Source organism: Microtus oregoni, unplaced genomic scaffold (assembly GCF_018167655.1).
Source record: "Microtus oregoni isolate MIOR12 unplaced genomic scaffold, Mior012 000065F_ref0000479, whole genome shotgun sequence".
Classification (NCBI taxonomy): Eukaryota; Metazoa; Chordata; class Mammalia; order Rodentia; family Cricetidae; genus Microtus; species Microtus oregoni.
This window is the reverse complement of record NW_024543875.1, coordinates 9,719,443-9,747,254: the sequence shown is the minus strand read 5'-3', so window position 1 is coordinate 9,747,254 and position 27,812 is coordinate 9,719,443. Positions and strand designations below refer to the sequence as shown.

Genomic DNA, 27,812 nt, shown 5'->3' with positions numbered 1-27,812 from the left:
ACTGCAATAGGACAGGGCTGTGAGCAGGACCCCAGTGGGACTAATTCCCTGTCTTTCAGTCGGCTTGGAATTAGTGATTTGAGACTTGGTCGCAATGCCTGACTGAGAAGCTTAGAGACCCTTGAATCCTTAGGACATTTGAAGTTCAGAAGGAGAAAGTAAGTCAGGAGCCACAGAACCACATTGCTAGTGTATTTTGCTCCTGACCTCTTGTTTGATAGAGTGCTGTTCTAATGTGAGCGCCCCCTGGAGATCTGTGGAGTGCAGAACTCAGAAGCACAGCCTACTCACTATTCCTTCTTTTTATATTTATGTATTTTTTTAAATTTTTGACAAAAGATCTCCTTTGTGTGCCCAGGCTAGCCTCAAACTTGTGCTATTCTCTTATCTCTTATCCAGGTTGGTGAGATTACAGGTGTGTGCCACCATGCCCAGCTATTTTCCCTTTTTAATGACTATGTTTCGTTGTGTGGAAAAAAAATTCTTTGATGAATGTACTGTCCCGTTTCCTCATATTCCTATACACACATATGTGTCACACACATACACACATACAATTAAGTATAAAATTAAATTAAAAATAATTAAAAATAATAAAATTAAATCTTAAAAATAAAGATAGATGTAAATGTTGAGTTATGGTGTTCCTTATCTTTAAAAATCTTTATATATCAAACGTTCTCCAGATTTAGTATATAGTTAACTTCTGGTAGAGAAGCAGATAAGCTATAGAGGAAACCAGGCTTAGAGCCTATTCAATTCCAGTTGTCTCATAAATGCCATCAAGGTTTTTATTTATTTATTTTAGTTTATTTATTTTTTTATTTTCTGGGTATGAGTATTCTGTCTGCATGTTAGTCTGTGTACCCATGGAGGCCAGAAGAGGGCGTTGGCTCCCTTGGAACTGGAGTGCAGAAGTTGTGATCCACTGTCCATGTGTCCTGGGAACCAGACCTAAGCCCTTTGCCAGAGAAGTCCTCCACAAGTGTACTTAGTGGCTAAGTCATCTCTCTAGCTCTGAAGATTTTGTTTTTATTCATTTTGGCACTTGGAATTGGGACCCACATTTTGAGAGTGGTTGATGGGCCTATTTAATCTATAGGTTTTCTGTTTATTTGTTTCCTTTTACAGTTTATCTGTTGAAGAAACCAGCTAGTTCTGTCCGTTGTTGTTCACATTTAATTTTTGTTGATTTTACCTTTGTGGTGTAGCTTAACATACTTTTCTGTGTCCTGTATTTCTTGTACATTTTTTAAAAATTTAATTTAAATTGCTAATCCAGGTTAATTTATCATGCATTGTCTTGCTCTGTAGCTCAGATGGGCTATCACTCACTATGTAGACCAGAGGTCTTGAATTTGCAGCAAGCCTCTCTTGCCTTAGCCTGAGAGCTGAGATTACAGGCATGCGCTGTCATGCCTAGCTTCAGTATCTTTATTTAAAAACAAAACCAAAAACATTTTAAAGATTTAGTTTTATTATTTTAAATGTAAATTCATCTTTGATTGCATGTCTCCGTGTGTGTGTGTCTGTGGGAGGGTATGTGTACATGCATGCAGCTGCCTACTGAGGCCAGAGCTGTTGCTTCCCTCAGAGCTGGATTTACAGGCGGTTGTGAGCTGTCTAACATGGGTGCTGGGAACTGAGCTCAGGTCCTCTGCTGAGCAGTATATGTTCTTAACTGCTGCAAGCTAGCTCCTGTATTTACTTTAAAATCTTACTTTAAAAATGTTCTGTTTTCATTATGTTTTATAATGTACATAATTTAATAGCCTAGTAGTGTGTCTGTATTTACAATTAATATGCATGTAGTGGGGCTGTTTAGAAGTTTTTTTTTTTCTAATCATGGTATATTAGCAAAAAGTTTCGTGACTGCTGTTAAGATTGTTAGTGGTCATTTGCAGCGCAACTCATGCTAATGTTGGGAGCCTAGTGAGTCACCTCATTGAAACTGAGGCACACACTGATATAAATTCATAGTTGTATGTGTATGATTCATATCCCAAGGTTAAGTGCTTTGGTTCTCTTCTAGGACCTGTGGATGGAGTACTTGAATATGGAGCGCATCCAGCATGAGTTTCAGGAGACAGTTGGTCAGTGGACGCAGGCCAAGCTTGAGTCGCACTCGCTGGCCTGCAGCTCCTCGACACAGGTGGACTTCACTGATCCTCTGCTGGGTGAGTCCTGTGGCGTCAACCCCTTCAAAAGACAGAAAGTCTGAGTCAGAACCTTGGAGGGTTAAGGTTTCCACACTTATCTCTCCAATTAGAATTGTTCATTAAGGGTCCTGGTTTGGGAACAGTCAGTTAAAATAAAGAACAAACAAATACATTTTAAGTTTCTGGGAAGAAACTTCCCATGTTTTCTTGTCTGCCACCGAGGGACAGAACCTACTCCCTGAATGGCATACGTAAGAGTAGTGATTGGTTATCCCTCATGAAGGAAGCATGGAGGCAGACGGCTCAGAGCAGTAGGACAGCCTAAGGACTCAGCCTTTCCAGCACAGCTGTTCCCTTCCCTGCCGCCTCACTGTTCTTCCACAGCATTTGCCTCCAAATCAAGGTGGCCACCTATGTCATCCTTGCTTATGCATTGCATAAGGGCAAGTCTCCATAAGAGTTGTTTCATGGAGGTGCCCACAGACTCTGCTTACTCCTCATTGTCTCAGACTGAGCCTTACATCTGTCTTTAGCTGAGAACCAGGGCTCATGGTTCACTTCTTCTGCAACACTCTAAAAATGTACTTTAACTACAGAACTATTTTTAAAGTATAGTTTCAAATGTTGTTACTTTGGGTGTGCAATTTTAACATTCAGAAGTTGGTTCTTTTCTTTTGTAACTCTTTGTATCTGAAACCCCTTACGATGGAATTGAAATACATTTGATTCTTTTTTTTCTTCCTTTTTTTTTTTTTGGTTTTTTGAGATAGGGTTTCTCTGTGGCTTTGGAGCCTGTCCTGGCACTAGCTCTTGTAGACCAGGCTGGTCTCGCCTTTTTTTTTTTTTTTTTTTTTTTTTTGAGACCTGCTCTCACTGTGTAGCTCACAAGAAACCCAGAGAGATCCCCTGCCTCTGTTCCCCTGAGTGCTAGGACTATAGGTGTGTTTCTTTAACGACTGCTTGTTTCTCATAGTTGATTTTTCTAGAAAGACAGTGCATTAAATGATCAGTTAGCACTCGGGACCAGGCCACAAAGGCCATTTAACCCACAGAATTGCTGGAATATGTCCGATTTTAAAACATGGAAAATTGATTCTGAGCTTACCTTTAACATTAATTATGGAATATATTTTTAGAATGTAAGACATAATAAAATTATAAATTGTTGGCTAACATTACAATTACAACATATTAAATGGAGAGACAGAAATCCTCTTTTATTTCAGCTTTGCCCAATCAATTTGTTCAGTGAGTAAAGAGAAAAGAGACCCTTTGGGCTTCTGCTGAACCGTTTCATTTAAAGCACCAACATTTTCTTAAATTCCACCTTTTCTTTCCTTGTTTTTCCACCAGAAACATTTTTGTAATTGTAAAACTTGCATGTGCACATACAAAGAACGCTAAGGAAAGGTGCAGAGGAAGAGCAGACCGCCCTCAGCTTGTCCATACAGATGTTTATTTCCTGGTGTTGGACGTTTGCTAAGCAAGGAACACCAGGCTAGCTCTAGAAATGCCAGTGCTGCTGTTGCTGCCTACCTGTAGTGTCTCACGCAGCCTGCAAAGCTTCATCTCTATACACCCAGTCCTCGCTGCAGCCCAGAATGGAGGGAAGCTGGGGCGGAAGGTCACAGAGCTGAGAAGTGGCAGTGTCTGGCTGTAGAGGTCATGCTCACACTCAGCACCTAGTTCTTGGTTCTCCGCAGTCTTTAGCATTTGACAACCCCCCATGCTTGGATTTCTAGATAAATTGAAGTTTTTTCTCAATTAAGATTATGATTATATGCCGGGCGGTGGTGGCGCACACCTTTAATCCCAGCACTCGGGAGGCAGAGGTAGGTGGATCTCTGTGAGTTCGAGACCAGCCTGGTCTACAGAGCTAGTTCCAGGACAGGCTCCAAAGCCACAGAGAAACCCTGTCTCAAAAAACCAAAAAAAAAAAAAAAGATTATGATTATATAATCAAATATGATTTATCAAATGATTAAATGTGCACTTGAAATTGTAGGAAAGATTGACGCCTGGTTATTTTTCTCAATTTCTCAAATTTGTTTTGAGAAAAATAACTTCTACCAGTTTTGATCAGAGTGGTCATTATAGATAAATATACCCTGAATTTAATTTTTTCTCTTTTGTTTAAAAAATTCTCTTGACTAGGTATGGAAGTTTTAGTCTTAGCCCCAGCATTTGGGAGGCAGAGACAGATGGATCTCTGTGAGTTTGAGGCTAGCCTGGTCTACATAGTGAGTTGCAGGCCAGCCAGGACTACATAGTGAGATCCTGTCTCTAAAACAATAACAGATAATAATAATAATAATTAGTAATAATGATAATAATATGAGTATATGTTATCCTTTTTTTTGATAGTAAGTTATAATGGATTTGAAAGAGCCTCTAGTTTTGCTCTTAATGTTATAACCTGTAATGTCATAAATCTAATCAAATGGTAGCTCTCCAATTTTACAAACTCTGTGCAAGGAATGGTAGTTTTAGTGGAAAAATACAAGCTCAGTGCTGCACTTGACCTTTCTGGAATGCTAATTCCATCTGTTTGGGGTGCACACAATACAAATGTCTTTATGTAATTCATGGCTATCAACTTTATTTTTCACCAAGAATGGGAAATGTACTCTTATAGCTGGAACAACATTGGAATTCACAGCAGACCCTTAAGTTTTGTTGACACCTTACCGACTTGATGTTCCCTTGACCTTTCCTTTCTTTTCTGTCTCAGTGAAAGGACTTGGGAGGTGACAGCCCTGGTCTCCACATTCTTGAGTTCCCACTTAACTGCTGGTTAAGTAGTGTGGTCAAGAGAGGGAAGTGGGAATTGGTGTGAGCTTTCTATTGGGAATAGAAATATTTTGATTTGATGAGTCAGGCTGAGACTGTGCGATTCCTGCCAAGCTGTGAGTCCCAGCATCATCATTTCTCTTCCATAGCCCTAGACTGCTGCTTATGTGGATGCTGAGACGTTGTATGAGTAACACACACTCACTATTGACTGTGTTGGTGTAGGGTAGACAGGGCTGTGTGAGTAACACACACTCACTATCCGACTGTGGCGGTGTAGAGTAGACAGAGCTGTATGAACCATTTTCATTCCTTAACACTTTCAGCTTTCCTATTCAAAACTTGATGGGATTTCACATTTTTATTCTATTCTATTCTGTAATACCCATTCCTTTCTCACCTATTTCTCAGGATAGTGGTTTAAACTACAAACCTCTGAACAATCCCATCCATTACCCAGATGCTAGCTGCTTTAATTTGTTCAGTAGGTCACCACATGCTGTCATTAAGTTCAACCAGCACGGCATGCAAGACTGCCTAGAGTAATACTTTAAGATCATGAGATTTCTCTCTTTAACCATGAGATTATTGAGTCTCTATGTATTGGGCGTGGGAAAGAGTGTATATTTGTATAGGTGCATGTGTGTGTTAGTGCTTGTGCACATCTATAGGAGCAGAGGTCAATCTTGAGTGTAAGTCTTTATGCTCCTTGCTTTTTGAGACAAGTCTCCTGTTGGCCTGGAGCTCACTGAATAGGCTCCTGGCTGACCAGCAAAGCCCAGGGATCCAACTGTTTCTGCCTTGTCCTCCCTGGGATTGCAGATGTGAGCCACTGGGCCTAGTCCTTTCTTTTCTATGTGGGTTCTTTGTGTTGGACTCAGGTCCTAACGCTTATATAACCAGCAGTTGATAGACTGACCCATCTCTCCAGCCATGCTCCTGATCACCTAGTTCCTTGTAGCCTATTATTAGGCTCGTAGGGACTTGGTTAAAGGTGTAGTTCTTTCCACCTTTAACTGTCAATCTAGGCTCCCTTTGCCTACGGAACTATTCTGAAAACATTATCACAGTAACAGACCAGGGCTTTGTATCTATGTGCATCACCACCGCTTGGTACCCATTGCTGAGTAACTGCGGCTTCTCTTTCAGCTAAAGAAAGGGTTCTAAGTAACTTACGGAAGCACGAGGCTCCCCATCCTCCTCTTGTTCTGCACCCTGTGAGGCCTCCTGTGCCTCCCATTTCCTCAGCTGTGCTGCTGAGTCAGAAGGATACCACCCAGCTGATGTGCACAGACCTGAACCTGTTGCAGCAGCACGCCAGGTAATACCAGGAGGCCTTGAGGATTATTCTTGCTGCTTGCTGCTTTGTCAGGTGATGATTTAGTATTTGGGTTGCCTCCCTTGTCAGCCTCCTCACACTGCACTAGTCCCCTAGTGATTCAGTGTGTGGGAATGAGCATATGAGCACAAGCACCCACAAAGGCCAGAGGGGGCCCCTGCAGCTGCAGTTGGAGGCAGTTGTGAGCCACCTGGAATGGGTGCTGGGAACTGAACTTGGGTGCTATGAAAATATAATACATGCTCTTACTGAGCCAGCGCTCCAGTACCTGTGACAGTTTTTAATTCCATATCATGTGGTACTCTTACACTGTTAGTCACGTGTTTCCTGTGGGGTTGTTCCTGAGTTTAGTTCTGGATGAGACATTTTATGATTTCAGAAAACTGTCTGATATGGAAAGATGGTGTTAGGAGGGACAACATGAAGTTTATGTTCTTGTATCACTGCTTTGCTCTCCACCCTCTGTTTTTAGAAAATTGACATATGTTAATGGTCAAGGGGTAGAGAAGTCATTTGTTTGGAGTTCACACGGTACATTCAGAATCATCACCTGTTTAAGGTTTGGTTCTCACTTGCGCTCTTGAGGAATATATATGGGCAAGACTCTTTAATTAACAACAAACAAGCTTAGTTTTACAAATCCCCTGTGAATCATTTCTTTTATTGACAGTTTTTCTTTGGGTACATTTGATTCAGGCATTTGATGCTTGTATGTTATATGCATCCAAGAGTATTTGTCTGCTGACATATTATTGGCATGCTATGTACTCCCCTTCCTGGTAATGGGGTATGAACCAGAAGTTGTAGAAGGTTGTGAGCCGCTATGTGGATGCTGGGTATTGATGCTGAGTGTTACACCCAGGTCCTCTGGAAGACCAGCCAGTACTCTGGAGTGCTGAGCCATCTCTCCACTCCCAACCCCTTGATCACTGTTTATATAACCTTTCTTGACTTTTCTTTCCCACATGGGGTTGCTTTTCAGGACGGCAGCTCTCAGGGAGTCTCAGCAGGTTGCCCTGGATGGTGAGCTGTTGGAGACGATGCCCAAGCAGTATGTTAACCGAGAAGAGCAGACCACCCTGCATTTGGAGTGCAGAGGCAGTGGTGGTAAGAAGTGCCAGGGAGCCGCAGTTGTGACAGTTCAGGTGAGATTGTTAATTTCCTCATAATTTAGAGAATTTTAATTGAGTCCCTTACATTGGCATTTTGATGAGAAAGATCCAAAGAAGGAGAACATGTGTCCTGTGTTCCAAAACAGTTTTAGAGTTTGAGGGAGAATGAAGATACACAGAGAGCAAAATAAGTTGTCCTCAATTTCCCACAGCTAACAGAAAACTTCTGTTTGTCCAGAAGTCTGTGGCTTATAAGAAGAGGAAGGTCATTTGGAAGGTTCCCAGATGCTTCAGCTTGTTCCTCCTAAGATTTTGATGCTCGTATTTTGGGTACCGCTAGAGGAAATAATGGAGTGGATTTCTGTGTTGCTGTCTAGGCCCAGTGCTAGATCAGTCAGTTTCAGGTGTTCTGGAACAGTGATCATGGTTCACATGGGGAAGGTTGTGCAAGTGACCACAGGGCTGATGCCGGTGGTATGAGCAGCAGGTCGCTACTGAGGACAAGTATGGGAAGTGGGGCTTCCAGTAGGCAAATGAGATATGTTGTAATCTGTCTAAAATTTCAACTGCCTGCCATCTTGTTACACCAATTATAGACAAGTTTGTTCTGAGATATTGTTAGTTCAGAATGGAAACTGGGCCTAAGCTAGTCTGTGCAGCGCTTACTTCACACCAGACTCTGTCTAAACATTTTCTATAGCTTACTTTATTATGCTCATTTTCCAAATGGGGTGGTACATTTCCCCTTTGCAGCTTTTCTCAATAGTAGTAGCTGAGCTGGGAAGGGATGTTTAGAGATGGCATGCCTGCTGCCTAATTATATTTGCATGACCATACTTTTGTTGGCTTTGAAAATTGAGTCATTTATTTGCTCATTCTTGATTGCCCTTCCCCACACTTTCCTTTTCAGATCCACATTTCCCTGGACCAGTTTCTTCTCTATTGCTTTCATGTAAAATATCTTTTCTAAAATAACCTGTTAGACTTCTATATTTTCCAATCCTTTGAAGTTTATTTCAGATTTTTTTTGTTCTCATTGGATGCGCCTAATGTTAAAGGATTGACCTGTAAGTCAAGATAACTTCAGCTTATGTTCTCAGGTTGTATTGAAGCATGCCAGATGCCAAAGAGTCTAACAAAAGTTAGTTTTCTTTCAGTGAATTTTCCCTTAGTTTCCAGTGCTGTAGAACAGGGTAGAGGTATTTACCTTTTGGTAAATTGGCTGAAGTTGTGAAGCTGGAGAAAAGTCATTAGCCTAGGGTGGAGTTAGACAGGATAGGAAGAAGATGAGCTGTAGCTGGCCATAATAAAGAGAGATATTTTATTATTAAGCTCAGGGTTTTGTTTGTTTTTATTTTTTGAGATAGGGTATATAATTAGGCAACTGGGGCTGTGCTGGAACTCGCTCTATAGACCAGGCTGGCCTCAGACTCACAGAGATCCGCCTGCCTCTCCTCCTGAGTGCTTGGGTGAAAGGAACAGGTTTCTTGCTCTGGCCTGTGAACTCCTGGGGTCTGGCAGTGGATAATAGCACCAGGAAGAGCAGGGTTAGCCTGAGCCAACAGTGACTCACCTCTTTCTTTCCAGAAAATGAGATCATAGTTTTTTATATCTGAACCCCTGAATTGAAATTTCTTTTGAATTCCGTGTTTAGTTTATTTTGAGATGAAGGTATTCTAAAAATATCTTCAAAGTAACTTTCCACTGCAGGGAAGTTAGCAAGATGATAGATGACATTCATCGATTCGCCAACGTCCTTGTGCCTTCTTTCTCAAAAGAATGGGTGTTGCTAATTTTTTAATAAAAGAGGGCCAGCGAGTTCACTAGAATAAAGGAAGGTGGGGGACGAAGGCAGCGGCATTCAGAGGAGGCCAGGTGCAGTGGAGAAGCTGAGGCAGAAGCATGGAGTTTTTGAGGCCAACCTGAGCTGTGTAACAAGAGCTTGTTTCAAGAGAGAATTGAAGAGGGGAGGTTGTGGGGAAAACCCATACAAGAAAGGAAAAAGGGCAAAGGTGTTTTAAGAATTTGGGAAAGTTGTTGTCTGGTGGCCGTACGTACCGCCATTGGAAATCCTCTCATTCTCTTAAAGCATGTTCTAGTTTCCTGCTGGTCACACAGCCGTGCCCTGCCTGTAGTTCACTTTGGGAAAACCCAGAAGCGGAGAATTTCCCTTCAGATCTCCTGTGTCACTGTTGTCTCCAGTCTCAAATTTGCTTGAGAATGCGGATGTGCCAGGGGAATAAAGCATGCACATAGCAAACAACTCTGTAATCTGAAACTTGAAAATAATTCATTTTGATAGTTATATAACAATTCCTGATTGTCTCTGTATAGTACTTGCTGGTTGATATTTCTAGGAATTGAAGATAAAATTATTTTTCTTGTGTTCATTGGCAGCTAAGAGCAAGGCAGAATAAAATGGAAGCCCACAGCGGTGAAGTTTGGGCGTATTGATGAGGCTAGCCAAGAAAGTCTACCTGCCCACCTCTAGATAACTTCGCAGGTCCCACACTGATCTCGTTTTACCACCCAAACCTGCTCTTCCTACAGTCCCGCCTACTTGCTCTCCAAGATGAAAGCCTAGTCTGGTTGTTATTTCTTCCCTGTACCACATACCATGCTTCCTGTCTTGTTCCTTTCCAGATATATTGGTTTGGCCTGTGGAGCCAATTTACAGTGACTTCTTTCTCTTTGTTTTTCTTGCTGCTGCCTCCCAGTAGCCCACCACAAGTCCTTCTGAGCTACCGCGAGCCTCCTGCCTACAGCCCTCTCTCTATTGTTCATTCTTTCACCATTCAGCCCTCGAGTCTCAGTTCTGGCCTCATCTCCAGGCTTGAAGCCCGCAGTGACTCTCCAGTGTCTACCAGCCCTCCATAGCCTGCTTCTGAACTTTTTACAGGGAGGGATCCTGTCTGAAAATTCTCAACCACTTCTCAAGCAATCTGTTTTTTAGCCATTTAGACTTTATCTACTCTCTGAAATATATGTGGCTACACTGTTCCCCATGGTACTGCTGCTTCTGTCCTCCGTGGTCCTTTTTAGCCTCCACACTCACTGTTGCAAGCTGTATTTTCTCGTCAGACTGACATCCCTTCCTTTCATGACAGCTTGTCCTTAATGTCTTGTAGACACTTGTCCTTTTTCCCCAGCCAGCCAGAATTCTACAGGAACAGTTTTCTTTCCTCATGTATATGTCATCTGTCCAGATCATTTAGGGCACCTTCCAGTGCATGGTAGATACCTGGAATACATCAGCGAAAGGCACTGCCTTCCTCTTGTCAGGGTTGTGCTGATGATGCTGTGTGTTGTTGTTCATCTCATGGCTCACACGAGATCAGGGCAGTCTTATTTGTGTTTGTATCATCGGTGCTTCATAGTCATGGGCGTGTCTGTAGGAAGCTGTGGGCTTGTTGCCTTCGTGGTATAATCATTCTTTAGCTATTTGCAGGGACTTTGTGGATAATATTTGGCTGTGAATAATATGGACATCAAAACCTTTTCCTAGTAAGAGGTGTACTTACTCTTATCGCTGAGGGCACAAACCTCAGTTGGCTCTGGCACTTGAATACAGGTTTCTCCCTGGTGTTCATTCCTGACAAGCAGAGGGGATGTTGCATTGTGACACCACTGCCTTTTCCAACCTGTTAAGAGTCCTTCCTGTTCCTTGTATACACTGGAATTCTCTGAGGTGCTTTGCTTACAGTGTCTCACTTAACTTTTACAGAATAGAATCACATGTGCTCATAGACTTTCCAGGTATCGTGGCCACATCATCCAGTTAGCAATCAGCATCCATCCATTCATCCATCCATCAGAAGTCAGTTTCCAGTGTTGTTTTATTTTATCTTAATGTTGTTGAGGATTGAACCCAGAGCCTTTTACGTGGGCAGTGCTTTATCACTGAGCTATGTCCCAGTCCTCATACCCTCATTCAGGACCTGTGCTTTCACATTCAGTGTTTCAGGCCACCCAGTTCGTCTTAACTGCTTCAGCTCCATCTTGAAGATGAGCAGTGTGTTCCGAGGGAGCGGATACTGCAGTAAGACCTCACTTTAAACTAACACAGACGTTGTTTTCTCTCTGAGTCTGAGTCATTATGGAGCCCATGATCTTAATTGAACATTTCGTTCTGGATCAGCTTCTAAACATTAGTTTCATGGAAAATCATTTTATAGTCAGTTTTACAAATATAATTTTTAATGGTTCATCTACAAAGATTTCATATTACCCCATTTTCTTACTTAATAGAAATTTTCTGGATATTTCCAGCTGTCTGCAAGTCTTTGATGTTGTATAACTTATTTGGAGTATTCAAAAGCTGCGTGTGTTTTATGAGAAGTGAGACGTGTTTCTCCTGTGGTCTCCAGTCCCAGCAGTGGCCTTTCATGGCTCAGCGCTGTTCCCTGAGGAAACGGAGTGATTTACGAATTGGGCTCTTTTTGTTGTAGTTGGTATTGTAGGGCATATGTGCTAAACCCAGGATTGATTTATTCTCAAGTGAACAATTTTTCCATTCCTAGAAATAAAAGGTGGAAAAGACCCACCGAGGGCCTCCCATTTTGTAAACCTTGTGAGAGGACATGCTTTGTCCAGCCTTTCCTTTGTCTTCTTGAAATGACTCAAATGGAGGGGCTCCACACGCTGCTTTGATCTGTTTTCTCCAGCTGCTTGGTCAGGAGCTGAAGTCTTCCAGTCCTTCTCCTCTCTATTCTTAGTAAGAAAAGCAGTCTTTCAGTGGAGTGGGAAAGTGTGAAGACGTGCCACATTGGTGAGTCCGATATAACCAAGTTACTGTGAAGTAAAACACCATGTGTGCTCAGAGATGCCTGCGGGAGACAGGCAGAACCTTTGCCCCTCAAGACTTTAAGCGTAGTGTGTATGAGGGCCTCATCTAAATAAGTTGATCAATTCTATTTTCATTATTTACATGGGTTACAGTCATTGCTATGGTAGCTGAAGATGGCTTCTGGGTAGCGCATATAAAAAAGTTTAGATGAGCGGGGAAACAAAGAGAATGAAGGATTTAAAACTCTGCCTTCCAAATGTTCTGTTCCTTTCCGCATTCTCTGCTGCACTTACAGGACAAAGTCACCCTTCACAGTGGCCTGTCCATTAGGGCCCCTCCAGATCATCTCCCCCTGTTCCCTGTTCTGGCTGGACTGTGCTCTTCTGTCACAACTTCTGAGAGTTGTCTGGGACTTTTCCCTTCTGGTCACCTGTACCTCCTTCACTCCAACAGCTGCCCATAATGTACGTGTGTGTGTGTGTGTGTGTGTGTGTGTGTGTGTGTATGTGTGTGTGTGTGTATGTGTGTGTGTGTGTGTGTGTGTGTGTATGAGAGACTTTCTTTTTTTTTTTTACCTCCCCCATCTTATTTAGTTCAAATTTAATAGAAAAAATTGGCTGCCCACTGTAGCATGGCACCCAAGTGGCCAAGAGCTGAATATCTGTTATTCTTTTGGATGTCAGGTGGCTGGGTGCACAACTTTCAACCAGCTAAGTGCATGTCCCCTGTTTGTCAGTGACATGGCCGGGCTGAACCAATGACAGATTCCCTTGCACATAGTTGTCAACAGAAACTCCATTCACACTGACCTTTGTCATTTCTGATAAAGAGACTTGAAAGAGACGAGCCTTTAAAACTCTGTGCTCAAGGGCTGATACCAAGGAGGTATTCGCAGGGCTCAGTTGTCCTTGTGTCTAGAGAGTTTTCATTCGTGCCACGTGACAGATATGAACATCTGCAGAGGCACCATTCACTTCACAGTCGGGGCGCTTAAAATTCTCTCCACCACTGAGATAATGATCTGTGTGGGGCACAGAAATGTGAAATCAAGAATAAAAGAATACAGCTGGGGCAGAGAAGACGGCTCAGTAGGTAAAGCATTTGCTGTGCACTCAAGGAGGACCAGAGTTCAGATCCCCAGCACTGTGTTAATGCAAGGCGGATGTGGCAGCCAGCCCCTATTCTCAGGGCTTGGGAGGCAGCCCCAGGGCAAGTTCGATAGCAAGATTATCCAATCGGAAAGTTTTGGGTTCAAGTGAGAGACCTTGTCTCAGTGTATGGAGTGTGATACAGGATGACACCTGACATCAAACACTGGTCTCCACATGCATGTGCACTGCACCGTGTGAACATACATGCATGCCTGCATGCCATATACTTACACACATGCCAAACAGTAATGATTAAAAAAGGACACAGCATATTGTTTGTGGTTAGATAGGTTGTGCCTCCGCAATGACCATCTGGTCTAACAGTTGTGGCCTTGAAGTTGGGCTAGGGTGCCCAATTTAGAGCATTTTCCGCAGGCATTTTGCTTTCAGCACTTGTGACACAGAATCCTTCTAGTTGGAAACCACTGACCTCAACCAGAAGCGACCTCATATCTATTTGGTGCATCCTAGGCCTAGGATAGCCTGTGCATCTGTCCACATCCTAAAGAGAATACCAGAAGTGCACAGACAGAACCACTGTCAGAGAAAGGCAGCGTTAGCCACTGCCTCAGGCTTGGAAGACTTCTGATAGATATTCCAAAAAGCTCCACTAATTATTATTTCTCACATCCTTACTAAGAGTCAGACCAACTTACCAGGAACTCAGTTGGTCAGTTGGTCAGTTGTTTTTGTTTGACCTGGGTTCACCCCCCCCCCCACCATATTGTTTTGGGGAAGTTACAAAAATATATTAAAGAGATATCATCTTCTCTCCAAAGTAGCCTCATTTCCCAGTGCCCCTTACTCACTGCCCAACAAGAGATTATAGAAAAAGATGCCAGGACAGAGAAATGGAAACTTCCTGACTGTAGCCCAGGGTTCTAGAGTTCTCCAGCCTGGGAGTGGACTAGGGTGTGCACTGGGGTCCTCATCTCCCCAGACCTCCAGTGCATCTACTCCTTTAGAGAGGCTAATACTCCTGGCACATGCTCTTAGCTAATTGCAGTAGGATGCCTTGGTTAATTGGATCCTGGAGAACATGTTGAATCCTGAACTGTATGAGACTCTGAGCCCATCTCATCCCTCTGCCCCATCTGCCTCCAAAAAAAGATGAAGAGAAAGGAAGAACCTCAGCAGCGGGAGATGCTGGTTCTGTTTTTGATGGAGATTTGAGATAGAAAAGAGAATATGTTGTCAAATATTTTAACGATTGATAAATTAGTTCATCATCTTATCAGTTTTGTAGGTTAATATATAGCTACAACTTTTGGTATTTTTATAAGAAAATGCCTTTAAGCCAGGCGTGGTGACACATGTCTGAAGTCCAAGAACTTCAGCGGTGGAGGTGCAAGAATCAGGAACCTAAGTCCTCCACAGCTAACTAGAAGAGAATCAGGAACCTATGTTCTCCACAGCTAACTAGAAGAGAATCAGGAACCTATGTCCTCCACAGCTAACTAGAGGAGAATCAGGAAACTATGTCCTCCACAGCTAACTAGAAGAGAATCAGGAACCTATGTCCTCCACAGCTAACCAGAAGAGAATCAGGAATCTAAGTCCTCCACAGCTAACCAGTGACTGCCGTGGCTAACTAGTGAGTTTTAGGCCAGCCTGAGTTGTGTGAGACCTTATCACCAAAAAACAAACATGTGCACAAAAAGAAGAAAAATTCTATTTAAATTAAATGTGATGCTTCATTAAAACAAACAACCCCTGAGTTCTTAATAGTTCTGCCTACTCTCAGGGTGGGGGTTGGATTTAGAGCCTGTGTATACTAGGCAAGTGTCTCATCACTGTCAGCTACATTGCCCCCCCCCACCCCCAATTTTTTTTTTTTTTAGAGCCAGGATCTTGTGTAGTACAGGCTGACTCTGAACTCATTATCCTCTGCTTCTGTCTTGAGTGATAGAATAATCCTTGAGTAGGTTTTAAAAACATATTTTCCATTCATTTTACATTTAATCGAGTTTTGGGTTAAATTGTGTTATCGACTATCATAAAAATCACTGTGCTTATAATAAAACACCTATTCTAGAAATATTAGGGGACAAGAAGACTGTTGATGGCTAGAAACAGTGGATCTAACCCTAGCATTTGGGAGGTTGAGGCAGGAGATTTGCCATGAGTTTAAGGACAGCCTGGGCCAAAGAGTAAGACCATCTCAAAAACAAAACAAAACAACAACAAGAAAACCAACCAACCAAACAAATAATAATAAGTTGAAAGTCTTCTGACTCGTTGAACTTTTCTTAGTTTGAAGGCATGTATGAGAACGAAGCGGTAAGCCAGCAGATTCATGTTCTGCAAAAAGAAATAAGGCAGTTCCAAGCAGAAGCTGCTCAGCCTCCGACACTTAACATTGTGGAAGCTGCTGTGCATGCGGAAAACCTGATCACGTAAGTCCTGTGACGTCCCCTTCCAGCCAACTTCATTGTTGATAGTAATCGTCCATAGTATCCCCCATAGTCATTTAGTATGCAAATCAAAAGCTAGAGACTTGGGGTCCAATCTGAGTAGCTATATTTTTATGAATGGTTTTATCGGAACTTAGCCATCTCTGTTACTCACAGTGGCTGTGACTCACACACAACAGACTTGACTGCTGGTAGTGCTGCTTTACGGTCCACAGAGGGTCTCCTGTCTGGCAGACCCTGGACTGTAGGATGATACCGGGCATAGACTCAGGGGTGGGATTGGCTGCTTCAGTTTTACACTCACCTGGGAACTCAGGTTGTAGAATGAAGTTCACTACAATTCCTTACAGGGTTGAGGACTTTCCAGGGTACTCAGTGGCTTGCATATGACTATGTGGTTTTCTCTGAGAGCTCCTGGCATACACTCACCTTTCTTAAAGCCAGCTGAACAAGTTAACTACACTCTACATCCTGGCAAGCTGCTGAGCCCTTCAGCGAATTGGGGTGGCATGTGGAGGGCATTGAGTCCCCCTTGGGCGGGCTTGGGAAGGATTAGATCAGGTTAGCCACAGGCTGGTGTTTTTGTCACTAGGAAAATACTAGAAAAAGTAAGTATTAGAAGAAAATCTTAGGGAAAACATTGTAGGTTTATTTGTTTTATGTGTGTTAGAGTTTTGCCTGCATATATGTACTTGTGCCACTTGTGTGCCTGGTGCCCATCTCACCCTCAGGCATATTTTGAATTTTAAAATGTACAGAGATCACATACTTGTGAAAAATGTAAGGACCTCAAAAGTCAAGTAACTATGCATTATATACAATATATGAAAAACTTTAATACGTGCCAGGATGTTAATTGGTTCTTAGAATAGCAGTTGACTTTTATTTTCCAGAGGGACATATAAAATTATTACTGTATATCTAAAGTAAATTTTTGGTAATTGATAGATACATATTTACCACATGTAGTATTTTTAAAGTGTTATTGCACAGGCCTCTGAAGTCGCTTGTAAATACTGCCTGAGGAGTGAGAAAAACAGAGACATTTGAGAACACGGGTTATTTACCATGGACAAATATTGTGCTCGTATTTTCCCACAGGGCCTTAGTGAATGCTTATAAGTTGCAGCCTACACCTGGGGTCCAGAAAATTGGCATCAGCCTCTTCTTTACTGTTGTTGACTATGTCAGTGATGAGACCCAGCGCCATCCTCCTACGAGGCAGTTCTTCACTTCGTGCATCGAGATCTTGGGGCAGGTAAAACCATTCCCTCTGGCAGCCAGGCGCAGACACTGTGAGTTCCCGGGTCTTGACTAAATATAGTCAGAAGCCTTTGGAGAATTGCTGGCTTCCTATGATTTTGGTAGAATTTTTTGTCTAGAATGTTGCTTCTTCTACAAAAGAGATTAGATGGCGCACATCTGGAAGGCTAGGTAGACATCAGATTTTGGCATAGATTGTTGGTATCACTAATAATAACATGGCTGAAGTTCCTTTATCATTTGCAAGATAGCTTCTAATTAATTTTTAAAGTTTGTCTTCACACTGACTCTGTATAGTTGATATCATTCCTGTCTTGAAAATGATCAGCAGAGTGGATTCTAGTGGCATATCCTGTAATCTCAGCTGCTTAGGATCCCAAGGTAAAGACCTGCCTAGACTACAGAATGAGTTGAAGGCCAACCTGGGCAACTTAGCAGGACCTTGTCTCAAAAAGTTAAACAAACAAGAAAACCAAAAAAGTAGGGGCCGTAGCATGCATGAGACCTTAAGTTCAATCCCCAGTATTGCTCTAAAAAGTTTTTAAAAAGAAGCAAGTGGCCTTTGAAAGATGAAGCAACTTCTCTAAAGCATGCCCCTGTGAATGTTGGGGCTAAGAAATGAGCTCAGGGCTTCCAGCTGGGTTCAGTGCTGCTCTCCTGACTGTCACTGCCTCCCAGGTGCTGTTTCTGCCACCATTTATTTACCTGATTTGTTTTAACAGTGCAAAGGCGAGGTATTCATGCAGATCTATGGATGTGTTGTAAAGGAAATCCACTTGTTTGAAAAATGTCAACCCTGGCCACATATTCGCATCAAACTTAATTGATCACTTGGATACCCATAAATGGGAATGCCAGTCAGATTCAACCACTTGTTGTTTTTCTGGGGTTTTATCTCAGTGCCTTGCCTATGCTAGGCAGGCGCTCCACCACTGAGCTGTGTCACCAGACGATAGTCTATTTTCTTCTAAGAACCTTGCTTCTCATCTAAGTTAATATGCTACTAATTCTGTATGAGCCATACAGTATAGAACCCAGAATCTAAGAAAATGTTCTCAGGATTCTAAATACCGGGGCATAGTAGTAAAATGGCTATAATTTGAGTTATAAACATGCTCTGTCATTTTTACCCCTACATAGGTACTTACATAGACACTTCAGACAGATATGTGCTGAGTTATTTCCTGTACACTTAAGTGTATCTTCTAATTTTCCTTGCTAGTAAGTACAGCCCTGCCTGCTCATGTCAAATGTCTGTTCCATGATAAAGACATGCTGTAAGGTGTTGTGCTCACATTTTTTGGGTGACTATTTTGCTAAAGTCTCTCTCTTTTTTCTACAATAAGGCTGAGACAATTGTTCTTACAATATTTTTTTTAGTATTTACTGTTTTCTGAAAATGTGACTGCTGTATCAAAGGAATTTGGTGTAACTGTATATTTATAGTTTATAACATTATGTGCCTTTGGTGTAATGTGATGCCCTGCTGGGAGATTTGCACATAGTTACACTATCATAACTGACATTAGGAATTACCATTTTTATTAAAGCTTTGTCCCTGTACGGACCAGTGTTTGTAGAACTGGAGATTGAGCCATAAAATTTGGCTAATCTGATAAGGGAAGTAGAATGCCAGCCCTTTCAAAAGTTGTATTGCTGTTATGCTGTGTATGTGTATAAGAATAGTTATGAATGGAGACCGGAGCTTTATCACTTTCTACCTTTCATGAGACAAACTCTCACTCAATTTGAGCTAAGCTGGTTACCTTATTAATAAAAACCCAGAGACAGATATTGGGGTTCAACCCAAAGATCAGAAAAGCAAAGCAGCCAAGCTACTAGAAAGCTCTACCTCTAAGAAATCATTAGACTGAAAAAGAACAAGTTCTTGTCTCATCCTGCCTTATATTCCTCTCTAGCACTGGGATTAAAGGCATGTGACTCCCTAGTGCTGGGATTAAAGGTGTAGGCCACCATTACTTGGATCTGTTTCTGGATTGATCTTGTGTAGCTCAGGGTGGCCTTGAACTCACAGAGATCCATCTGCCTCTTCTCTCAAATCCTGGGATGAAAGGTGTGTGCCACCACTAGTGGCTTAGTTTTACCCTCTAATCTTCAGGCAAGCTTTATTTATAAAACATAAATAAAATTATAGCTTGTGATCTTGATGTCTCTACCCTCATTGCCCATCAGTTCCAGGCACACAGCCACTGCTCCTGGCTCTTCATGCTGGTGCTTGGGATTAAACTCGGGTCTTCCAGCTTGTGCAGCACACACTCTTCTGCACTGCAGCTTGTGCAGCACACACTCTCCTGAACTCCAGCTTGTGCAGCACATACTCTTCTGAACTCTTTCCCGAGCCTCCGTATTTAAAGTTCTCTCAAATTATATGTCTTTTGGTTTGTTTATTGGCAGAGTGTGTGCGTGTGCACACATGCACGCTTGTATGTGTGTGAAAGTGAGTGTGCCTGTGTGATTGTGCATATGTGTGAGAGTGTGTATGTGTGTGAGTGTGTGTATGTGTGTATCTTACTGATTATTTTTCTTTGTACCTTTTTTGGATTTTGATGTGATTGGAAGAGTCCTTCCAATACTAAGTTACTGACTTAGTATTTGGAGAACAATGTAAGTATATTTTTCTGACTCTTTTTTTAACACTTTATGATTTTTTTGTATGTCAGTGAAAATTAAAATTTTAGTAAGTCATACCCGTGAGTCCTGCCTATTATTTTTATTGTGATCATCCTTAGAAAAGCCTTCTTGACCCCAAGACTGCTTAGAGAATCACTGAGATTCTAGTGCATCTTAGCCTTTGAGCCACATTAATTAAGTTATTGTTATTATCATTACTATTATTATTTGAGACAGGGTCTCACTTTGTAACTCTGGCTATCCTGGAACTCACTGTGTTGAGTAGGCAGGCCCCAAACTCACAGAGTTCTTCCTGCCTCTGCCTCCCTAGGGCTAGGATTAAAAGTGCTTGATTTTATATTTTCATTCACAAGAACTTATTTTACCTTACTTAGTACCGTTAAGACTGACTGCCTCAGAGAAGCGGCAGGGAAATTGAGAGGCCGCTCCCGTTTATTTTGTGCAGGTGTTTATCAGTGGCACAAGGTCGGAGTGCAGGAAAGTGCTGCAGACCATCCTGAAGAACAGGCGCCTCTGCTCTCTGCTCTCCCCGTTCTTCACCCCCAATGCTGCGCCGGCCGAGTTCATCCACCTGTATGAGAAAGTGGTGCAGTTCTTAAGCGAGGACAACAGTGACATGATTTTCATGCTGCTCACCAAGGTACTAATGATTACGCCTGGGAAAATGGGAAGCAACTGTTGTTTCCCATGTCAAGAGGTCCTTTCTACTCTGCGTGATCTCAGATTAGCCCGACTTTACAGCCTCCCCATGGGCAGGACACCGGCTGTGCTGCGCAGACAGTCCTACCTCAGAGTGTGACTCTCAGAGCACAGCATCCCAAGCTTATTTTGTTTTGTTCTTTTGAGACAGGATTTTTCTGTGTATGCTTGGCTGTCCTGGAACTCACTGTGTAGACCAGGCTGGCCTCGAACTCACAAAGATCCGCCTGCCTCTGCCTCCTGAGTGCCCGGCCCAGGCTTTCTTTAAAAACTTAGTACAGTCATGAAATATTCCTCATGAAATACCCCTTGTGAAAGAGGAGTTTAATAACCTTTTTAAATGTATCTTGAGTTTGCTCCTGTGGTGTTTGATCTGTGAGTCATCACATGTCAGATTCATATTTGAATACACCTGGTCTAAATAAGCTTCCCTTGTCCTCATCTGAACAGAAGACTATCCGAGCAAGGCAATGACTTAAGCCCTCTAGAATGTCAGCACCTTCAAATATGCTTCTGTGACAATTATGAAGCAGTGGATCCCTGGCGCTTTTTAGGGTGAAGAGACTGAGCCCAGTCTATAACAGGTTATTTTATGGTGTGGAATGTTGGAGGATTCCAGCAGTCTGAATTTTATAAGCTGAAGTAGGTAACAAATGACACTAAAAAGATGGCTGTTAAATAAGCTCCGTGAGGTGCTGCCTGGGTCCGACACTAGCACTGAAGGACAGCTCTGAAACTCTGATGAGGCCTCAGAGGGAATTTATAGTAAGGCAGAAATGTATGGCATTTTCAGAAATAGAATGGAAGTGTAAGCCTATAGTGAATAGTTAGTCGGTGAGTGGTTTTTGTTTTGGGTTTTTTATTTTTGTGATGCTAGGTGTCAAACCTAGGGCTGTGAACATTCAAAGTGAGTGTTCTGCTTCTGATCACATCCTTAACCAATCCCAAGTAAGATTTCATACTTCTAAAGAAGGTTGTTGAGCTGAGGACATGCCATCAGCTCAGAGACTCGATGGAGGTGGTGGCGTCATGGTGTGCACTCGTGTGTGAATTTTAGTTTCTGTGTTTGTAGACAGCTGACTGCAAGATTGCCTTTGATTTTTAAGTTTGCATAGACTCTCTGCTTCATCTAATTTTCTAATGTAAATAAAACTGCTTCTTGTTTCTGTTTCTTTTTTAGTTCGATGTTAAGCAATGGTTAAACACCACTAAACCTCCTCTGTCTGATCGTACCAGGCTTCTGGAGTCCATTCACTTGGCACTTACTGCCTGGGGCCTTGAACCAGATGAAGATATTTTGATGCCATTTAATCTTTTCTGTAAGCACTGGACTCACCTTCTACTCTACCAGTTCCCTGACCAGTACAGTGACGTTCTCAGGCTGCTGGTGCAAAGTAAGTGTCTTCATCTGGGTGTGGTTGGTAAGCGCTCAGCGAGTGTCTGCTAGCCCATCTCCACTCTGTAGATGCCACCTGAAAGGGTTAAGATGAGGCTAGAGATGGCTCAGCAGGTGACTTTCTTGCCACCCTCACCTGATGACCACAGTTAGGTTCCTAGAAGCCATGGTGAAAGGAGGGAACCAACACCCCAAGATGGTCCTCTAATTTCCATATGGAGTTCTATGTCATGTTAAATTTGCTCTCTCACTCATCACACACACAGTCATCACACACACACACACTCACACATCACACATATAGTTATCACACACACACATTACACACACTCCTCACACACATCACACACACACTCACACATACACATTCTCACACACATCACACACACACACTCACACATCACACACACACACACATTATACACACACACTCTCACACATCACACACACACAGTCATCACACACACACTCACACATTATACACACATTCTCACACATCACACACTCACATATCACACATATAGTCATCACACACACATTACACACACTCCTCACACACATCACACACACACTCACACATACACATTCTCACACACACACACTCACACATCACACACACACTCTCACATCACACACACTCACATCACACACACACTCACACATACACATTCTCACACACACACACTCACACATCACACACACACTCACACATCACACACACACTCTCACACTAATATAATTTCTCGTCACAGTCGGAGGGTGGGGTCCAGTGGCATCTGTGGAGCTCACTCCCAGTTAAGTCGCTTTTTTGTCTTTTCTTTTGTCTTTTTCTACCATGTATTCCTACAGATTTGATTGAATTATTATCATCTTCATCATCATTTATTTGTAAAGTACACATGTTGTTTGTTTCAGGTTGAAAGTGGTTTGGGAAAAACGCAGACATGTTGTCTCTGTCTCTTCTCTAGGCTCTGCAGAGCAGCTGCTGAGTCCTGAGTGCTGGAAAGCCACTTTGAGAGCCCTGAGATGCGATGCCCCAAGCAGCCAGCAGGGGGCAGCTTCAGCGGACAGCTCTGTGCTTCATAGTGCCTCAGAGGTTCTCTTGTCAGACAAGCAGGTATGAGCTTTTGGTCTCGGGCAACTTTGTGTATTCTTTCCCACTTTCCTTGCTGTGCATTTTCAAACAATTGAAGCACATTTAAAAGCTGCATTTTTTGTTTTTGTTTTGGTGTGTGTGTGTGTGTGTGTGTGTGTGTGTGTGTGTATAAGAGCTCTATGTCGTCTTTGACCTTTGCCTGGACTACTTTTCTCTTATGCTCCTGAATGGAGTTTCATTCCTGTCTGAACAGAAGGAAAGCCAGCATTCATTCCCCTGTACAAACCTTCCTCCCGCCAAGCACATCTGATTTATCCCTCCGTGGTGTGGCCCTCCGAGCCCTCAGTTTTCTCTATGGTGGCTTCGCATAAGAACCTGAAGCTGGGTGTGGTCCACACCTGCACTGGCAGCACTCGGGACATCAAGCTGAAGCACTCGGAGTTTGAGACCAGCTTGACCCATTACCAAAACCAAGCAAAAAGAAAAAAACCTCAAAAATAAAGAAAAAGGAAGAATGTATTTGAAGTAAAGATTTCATTACTTTAGAATTTAAACCTACTATTTTTTTTCTGTCTTTTTGTCGTTCTGTCAAAAAAAAACCTCTATTCCCGTCACAGTAGTGCTATACTATAAAGGGCTTGAAGGCATGGCTCGGTGGTGGGCTGTCCGAGTTATCATGAGGCCCCAGGTTTCCTCTACAGCCACAGAAAAGAAGAAAGGGGCTGGGGAAGATTCTGCACCAAAGTGGACTTTTAGTGAGCGGTGTTCGCCTGGTTGTCTCTTCTAGGTAATGGAGACCATCCAGTGGCTTTCTGACTTCTTTCATAAGCTTCGGCTATCCAAGCTGGACTTCAGAAGCTTTGGATTGTTCTCAAAATGGAGCCCTTATATGGCTGATGTGGAGACATTTCTGGGATACCTTGTGAAAAGGCTGATTGACTTAGAAATCTCCTCCTTGGCCCAAAACCCGATGGCCAGCAGCAAAGAAGGTATTGTGCTTCCCGTTGGTGGGAGCCAAGTGCCGTGCCTTCCATAGGAGGAATTCAGATAGGAACATTAAGAGATCGTCTCAGATGTCAAGGAGAGGGAACAGGAAAAGTGTACAGGTGTGAACCCATATACTTGTCATATCTATATGATTTTACAGCGAGTATAGGATGCTTGCTGTAGCTTGTCTATGCTCCTCCTAGGTGGGGGTATGGTTCAAAGAGGTGTATTTCTCTAACTCCTTCTTTCTATCATTTACCTAGGCTAGGATAATGTTCAGAATGAAACATGTATCTTGGAAAAATGTACATTATAAAATTACTTATGACGTTGTGCTATAATAAACAGTAAGCTCTCTTCTTCATAGCAATTGAAAGGGGAAGCCTGTGTTGTTGCACTAACCATATTGTGTCTGTGTCAGCAAAGGCTTTATAGGGAGGAACAGTAGACTTTGTGTGCACTTAGTATGAGCTGGAGCCAGTGGGCAGAGTGAGGTCCTTGTTTCTAACAACTGTGCTGTTTCAGTGCTGAGGTCCCTGTACTCACAGATCATCCAGCTCTTTAAGCCCTGGATCCTGGTTTTAGAGGACAGTGAAAAGTAAGTAGTTTTTCATGTACTCCGATTTCTTTGGAAACTGAAATTCTAATGATACTTATTACAGGTCATGATGATTTCACAGATTCAATTTTTAATACAGAGGCATTTAAGTTGATAAAATATAAAAGTCAAGCCATTTTTTGTTTATATAATTATTCACCTGACCAATTAATTAGTGATATTATCTTGATATTAATTTTGGAACAAAATGAACCACTAATTTCCAATTTTCTACAGTAAGGAAGTTGAATTTATTTGCATACTTAAGGATTTTTTTCATAAAGTAGGTCTATAAATATGGATCTCAGCATTTTCTATTAACTCAGCTATTTTTAGAATTAAGTTGTATATCAAATTATTGGGTCAGGGATGCCCCCTTAATCATGTAACTCTGACGTTAAATGAAAACATTGTTTCATGAGCATCAGGATACAGGGTGACATAATCATACAAATGCTATGAATTGTTCTCTGGGTGGCTCTTCTGTAAAGCTGTGCAAATAAACTAGATGCACCCAGTACTGGCCTTAGGAGGGAGGGGAGTCAGTGTTAAGGGTTGATGTCACAGGTGTCCTCACTTTCAGGAGTTCCCAGCTCTGCTTCAGGCTGCAGAGACCGAGTTCTCTGACTTGCCAGCCCTAGACTCTTAACTCCGTCTCGCTTGCTCTCGTTCCTAAGCATGTGTTTCCTTCCTGTGAAGCAGCCAACAGCGACATTACCCCTGGCTAGAGAGTGATGCTGTGGTGGCCTCCAGCATTGTGCAGCTGTTCACTGACTGCGTTGACTCACTGCACGGCAGTCTTAAAGGTAGGGAGGTGTCATGTGGTGCCCTGTGGAGCCTTCCCTTCAGCCTCTCCATCACCTTTTCCTCCTGCTTTCCTAAGAAGCCAACAGGAGAATGGCCACTGCCACAGTTACAGAATGTCTGTGTGGATGCTCTGAGTTGTGTAGTTACAGCCCATTTAGTATTGTCTACTCTGGCTTCTGAGAGTATTGTCTACTCTAGGCTTCTGAGAGTATTGTCTACTCTAGGCTTCTGAGAGTATTGTCTACTCTGGCTTCTGAGAGTATTGTCTACTCTGGCTTCTGAGAGTATTGTCTACTCTAGGCTTCTGAGAGTATTGTCTACTCTAGGTTTCTGAGAGTATTGTCTACTCTAGGTTTCTGAGAGTATTGTCTACTCTGGCTTCTGAGAGTATTGTCTACTCTAGGCTTCTGAGAGTATTGTCTACTCTAGGCTTCTGAGAGTATTGTCTACTCTGGCTTCTGAGAGTATTGTCTACCCTGGCTTCTGAGAGTATTGTCTACTCTGGCTTCTGAGAGTATTGTCTACTCTGGCTTCTTAGAGTATTGTCTACTCTAGGCTTCTGAGAGTATTGTCTACTCTGGCTTCTTAGAGTATTGTCAACTCTGGCTTCTGAGAGTATTGTCTACTCTGGCTTCTGAGAGTATTGTCGACTCTAGGCTTCTGAGAGTATTGTCTACTCTAGGCTTCTGAGAGTATTGTCTACTCTAGGCTTCTGAGAGTATTGTCTACTCTGGCTTCTGAGAGTATTGTCAACTCTGGCTTCTGAGAGTATTGTCTACTCTAGGCTTCTGAGAGTATTGTCTACTCTGGCTTCTGAGAGTATTGTCTACTCTGGCTTCTGAGAGTATTGTCTACTCTGGCTTCTTAGAGTATTGTCAACTCTGGCTTCTGAGAGTATTGTCTAGGCTTCTGAGAGTATTGTCTACTCTAGGCTTCTGAGAGTATTGTCAACTCTGGCTTCTGAGAGTATTGTCTAGGCTTCTGAGAGTATTGTCTACTCTAGGCTTCTGAGAGTATTGTCTACTCTGGCTTCTGAGAGTATTGTCTACTCTAGGCTTCTGAGAGTATTGTCTACTCTGGCTTCTGAGAGTATTGTCTACTCTGGCTTCTGAGAGTATTGTCTACTCTGGCTTCTGAGAGTATTGTCTACTCTAGGCTTCTGAGAGTATTGTCTACTCTAGGCTTCTGAGAGTATTGTCTACTCTAGGCTTCTGAGAGTATTGTCTACTCTGGCTTCTGAGAGTATTGTCTACTCTAGGCTTCTGAGAGTATTGTCTACTCTAGGCTTCTGAGAGTATTGTCTACCCTGGCTTCTGAGAGTATTGTCTACTCTAGGCTTCTGAGTGTATTGTCTACTCTAGGCTTCTGAGAGTATTGTCTACTCTAGGCTTCTGAGAGTATTGTCTACTCTAGGCTTCTGAGAGTATTGTCTACTCTGGCTTCTGAGAGTATTGTCTACTCTAGGCTTCTGAGAGTATTGTCTACTCTGGCTTCTGAGAGTATTGTCTACTCTAGGCTTCTGAGAGTATTGTCTACTCTGGCTTCTGAGAGTATTGTCTACTCTGGCTTCTGAGAGCATTGTCTACTCTAGGCTTCTGGGAGTATTGTCTACTCTAGGCTTCTGAGAGTATTATCTACTCTGGCTTCTGAGAGTATTGTCTACTCTGGCTTCTGAGGAGCTTTCGTGCTGTTTTCCATTTCTGCAAACACCTATCCACATAAAATAAGAATAGATTAAAAAGCCAGTGTGAAGTTATACTTCATCATGATTTTAATTTTTTTCTACATTTAGTGTGTGTGTGTGTGTGTGTGTGTGTGTGTGTGTGTGTGTGATTTCTGTGGAGGGTGAGGGTGGAGGAAAATTTGCGGAAATTGGTTCTCTCCTTCCTTCATATGGGTTCCGGGAGTCAAGTTCTGGTTGCCAGCCTCGGCAGCACGCACTTTTAGCTGTTTAGCAATCTCCCTGCCCTTATGGAATTTATTTTGCTTTTCTGTGATATTTATTAATGCTGAGCATTTTTATGTTCTTGTTGGTCTTTTTTTTTTTTTGAGAAATGTTGAAATATTTCTTTTGAGGAATTCTCTCAAAACACTAAATGAAGACAGATGTGCAATGGAGTGGGATTGGGTACATGAGAGGGCAGCGGCTGTAGGTGTGCATTTGTGTTAAAAAGCCATTTAGAAGTTTTGGAGAAGAAAGCTAATCACCTTGAGAAGACAAGTCTGTGTTTTGTGTTAGCATTTCTTTTTCTTTCCTATTCCTTTTTAAAGAAACCAAATGACCTGAACTGTATTTCCTTTTACAATTCTAGACAAGCTATTGCCAGGTGACGAAGGAGCCCTGCGGCTGCATCTGCTGCATTATTGTGAAGCATGCACAGCACCCAAGATGCCGGAGTTCATTCTCTACACTTTTCATAGTGCTTACCAGAAACTCCCGTGGAAGGACCTGCACCCTGACCAGAGGCTCATGGAGGCCTTCTTCAAGGTCCGGCCTTTGTTGGTGTCCCCTCCCCAGTGTGTCCCTTCTGTGTCACCCTCTGGTACATACTGTGGAAAGCAG

General features: G+C 42.5%; 1 protein-coding gene across 3 annotated transcripts in view; it reads left to right on the top strand.

Moving 5' to 3' along the window:
- Nucleotides 1-27,812, top strand: part of Epg5 (ectopic P-granules autophagy protein 5 homolog) — a 91,288-nt gene that overhangs the window by 44,295 nt on the left and 19,181 nt on the right. For 2 of the 3 annotated variants that reach the window (XM_041640829.1, XM_041640831.1), the window contains 12 exons: nt 2,033-2,177; nt 6,099-6,270; nt 7,271-7,433; nt 15,591-15,733; nt 16,853-17,009; nt 20,112-20,306; nt 21,546-21,759; nt 22,730-22,878; nt 23,645-23,846; nt 24,370-24,442; nt 25,142-25,248; nt 27,562-27,737. In XM_041640829.1, the coding sequence (XP_041496763.1) occupies nt 2,033-2,177; nt 6,099-6,270; nt 7,271-7,433; nt 15,591-15,733; nt 16,853-17,009; nt 20,112-20,306; nt 21,546-21,759; nt 22,730-22,878; nt 23,645-23,846; nt 24,370-24,442; nt 25,142-25,248; nt 27,562-27,737 (1,896 nt within the window). The remainder of the gene's footprint in view (nt 1-2,032; nt 2,178-6,098; nt 6,271-7,270; nt 7,434-15,590; nt 15,734-16,852; nt 17,010-20,111; nt 20,307-21,545; nt 21,760-22,729; nt 22,879-23,644; nt 23,847-24,369; nt 24,443-25,141; nt 25,249-27,561; nt 27,738-27,812) is intronic. The other variant, XM_041640830.1, reaches the window with a different exon arrangement.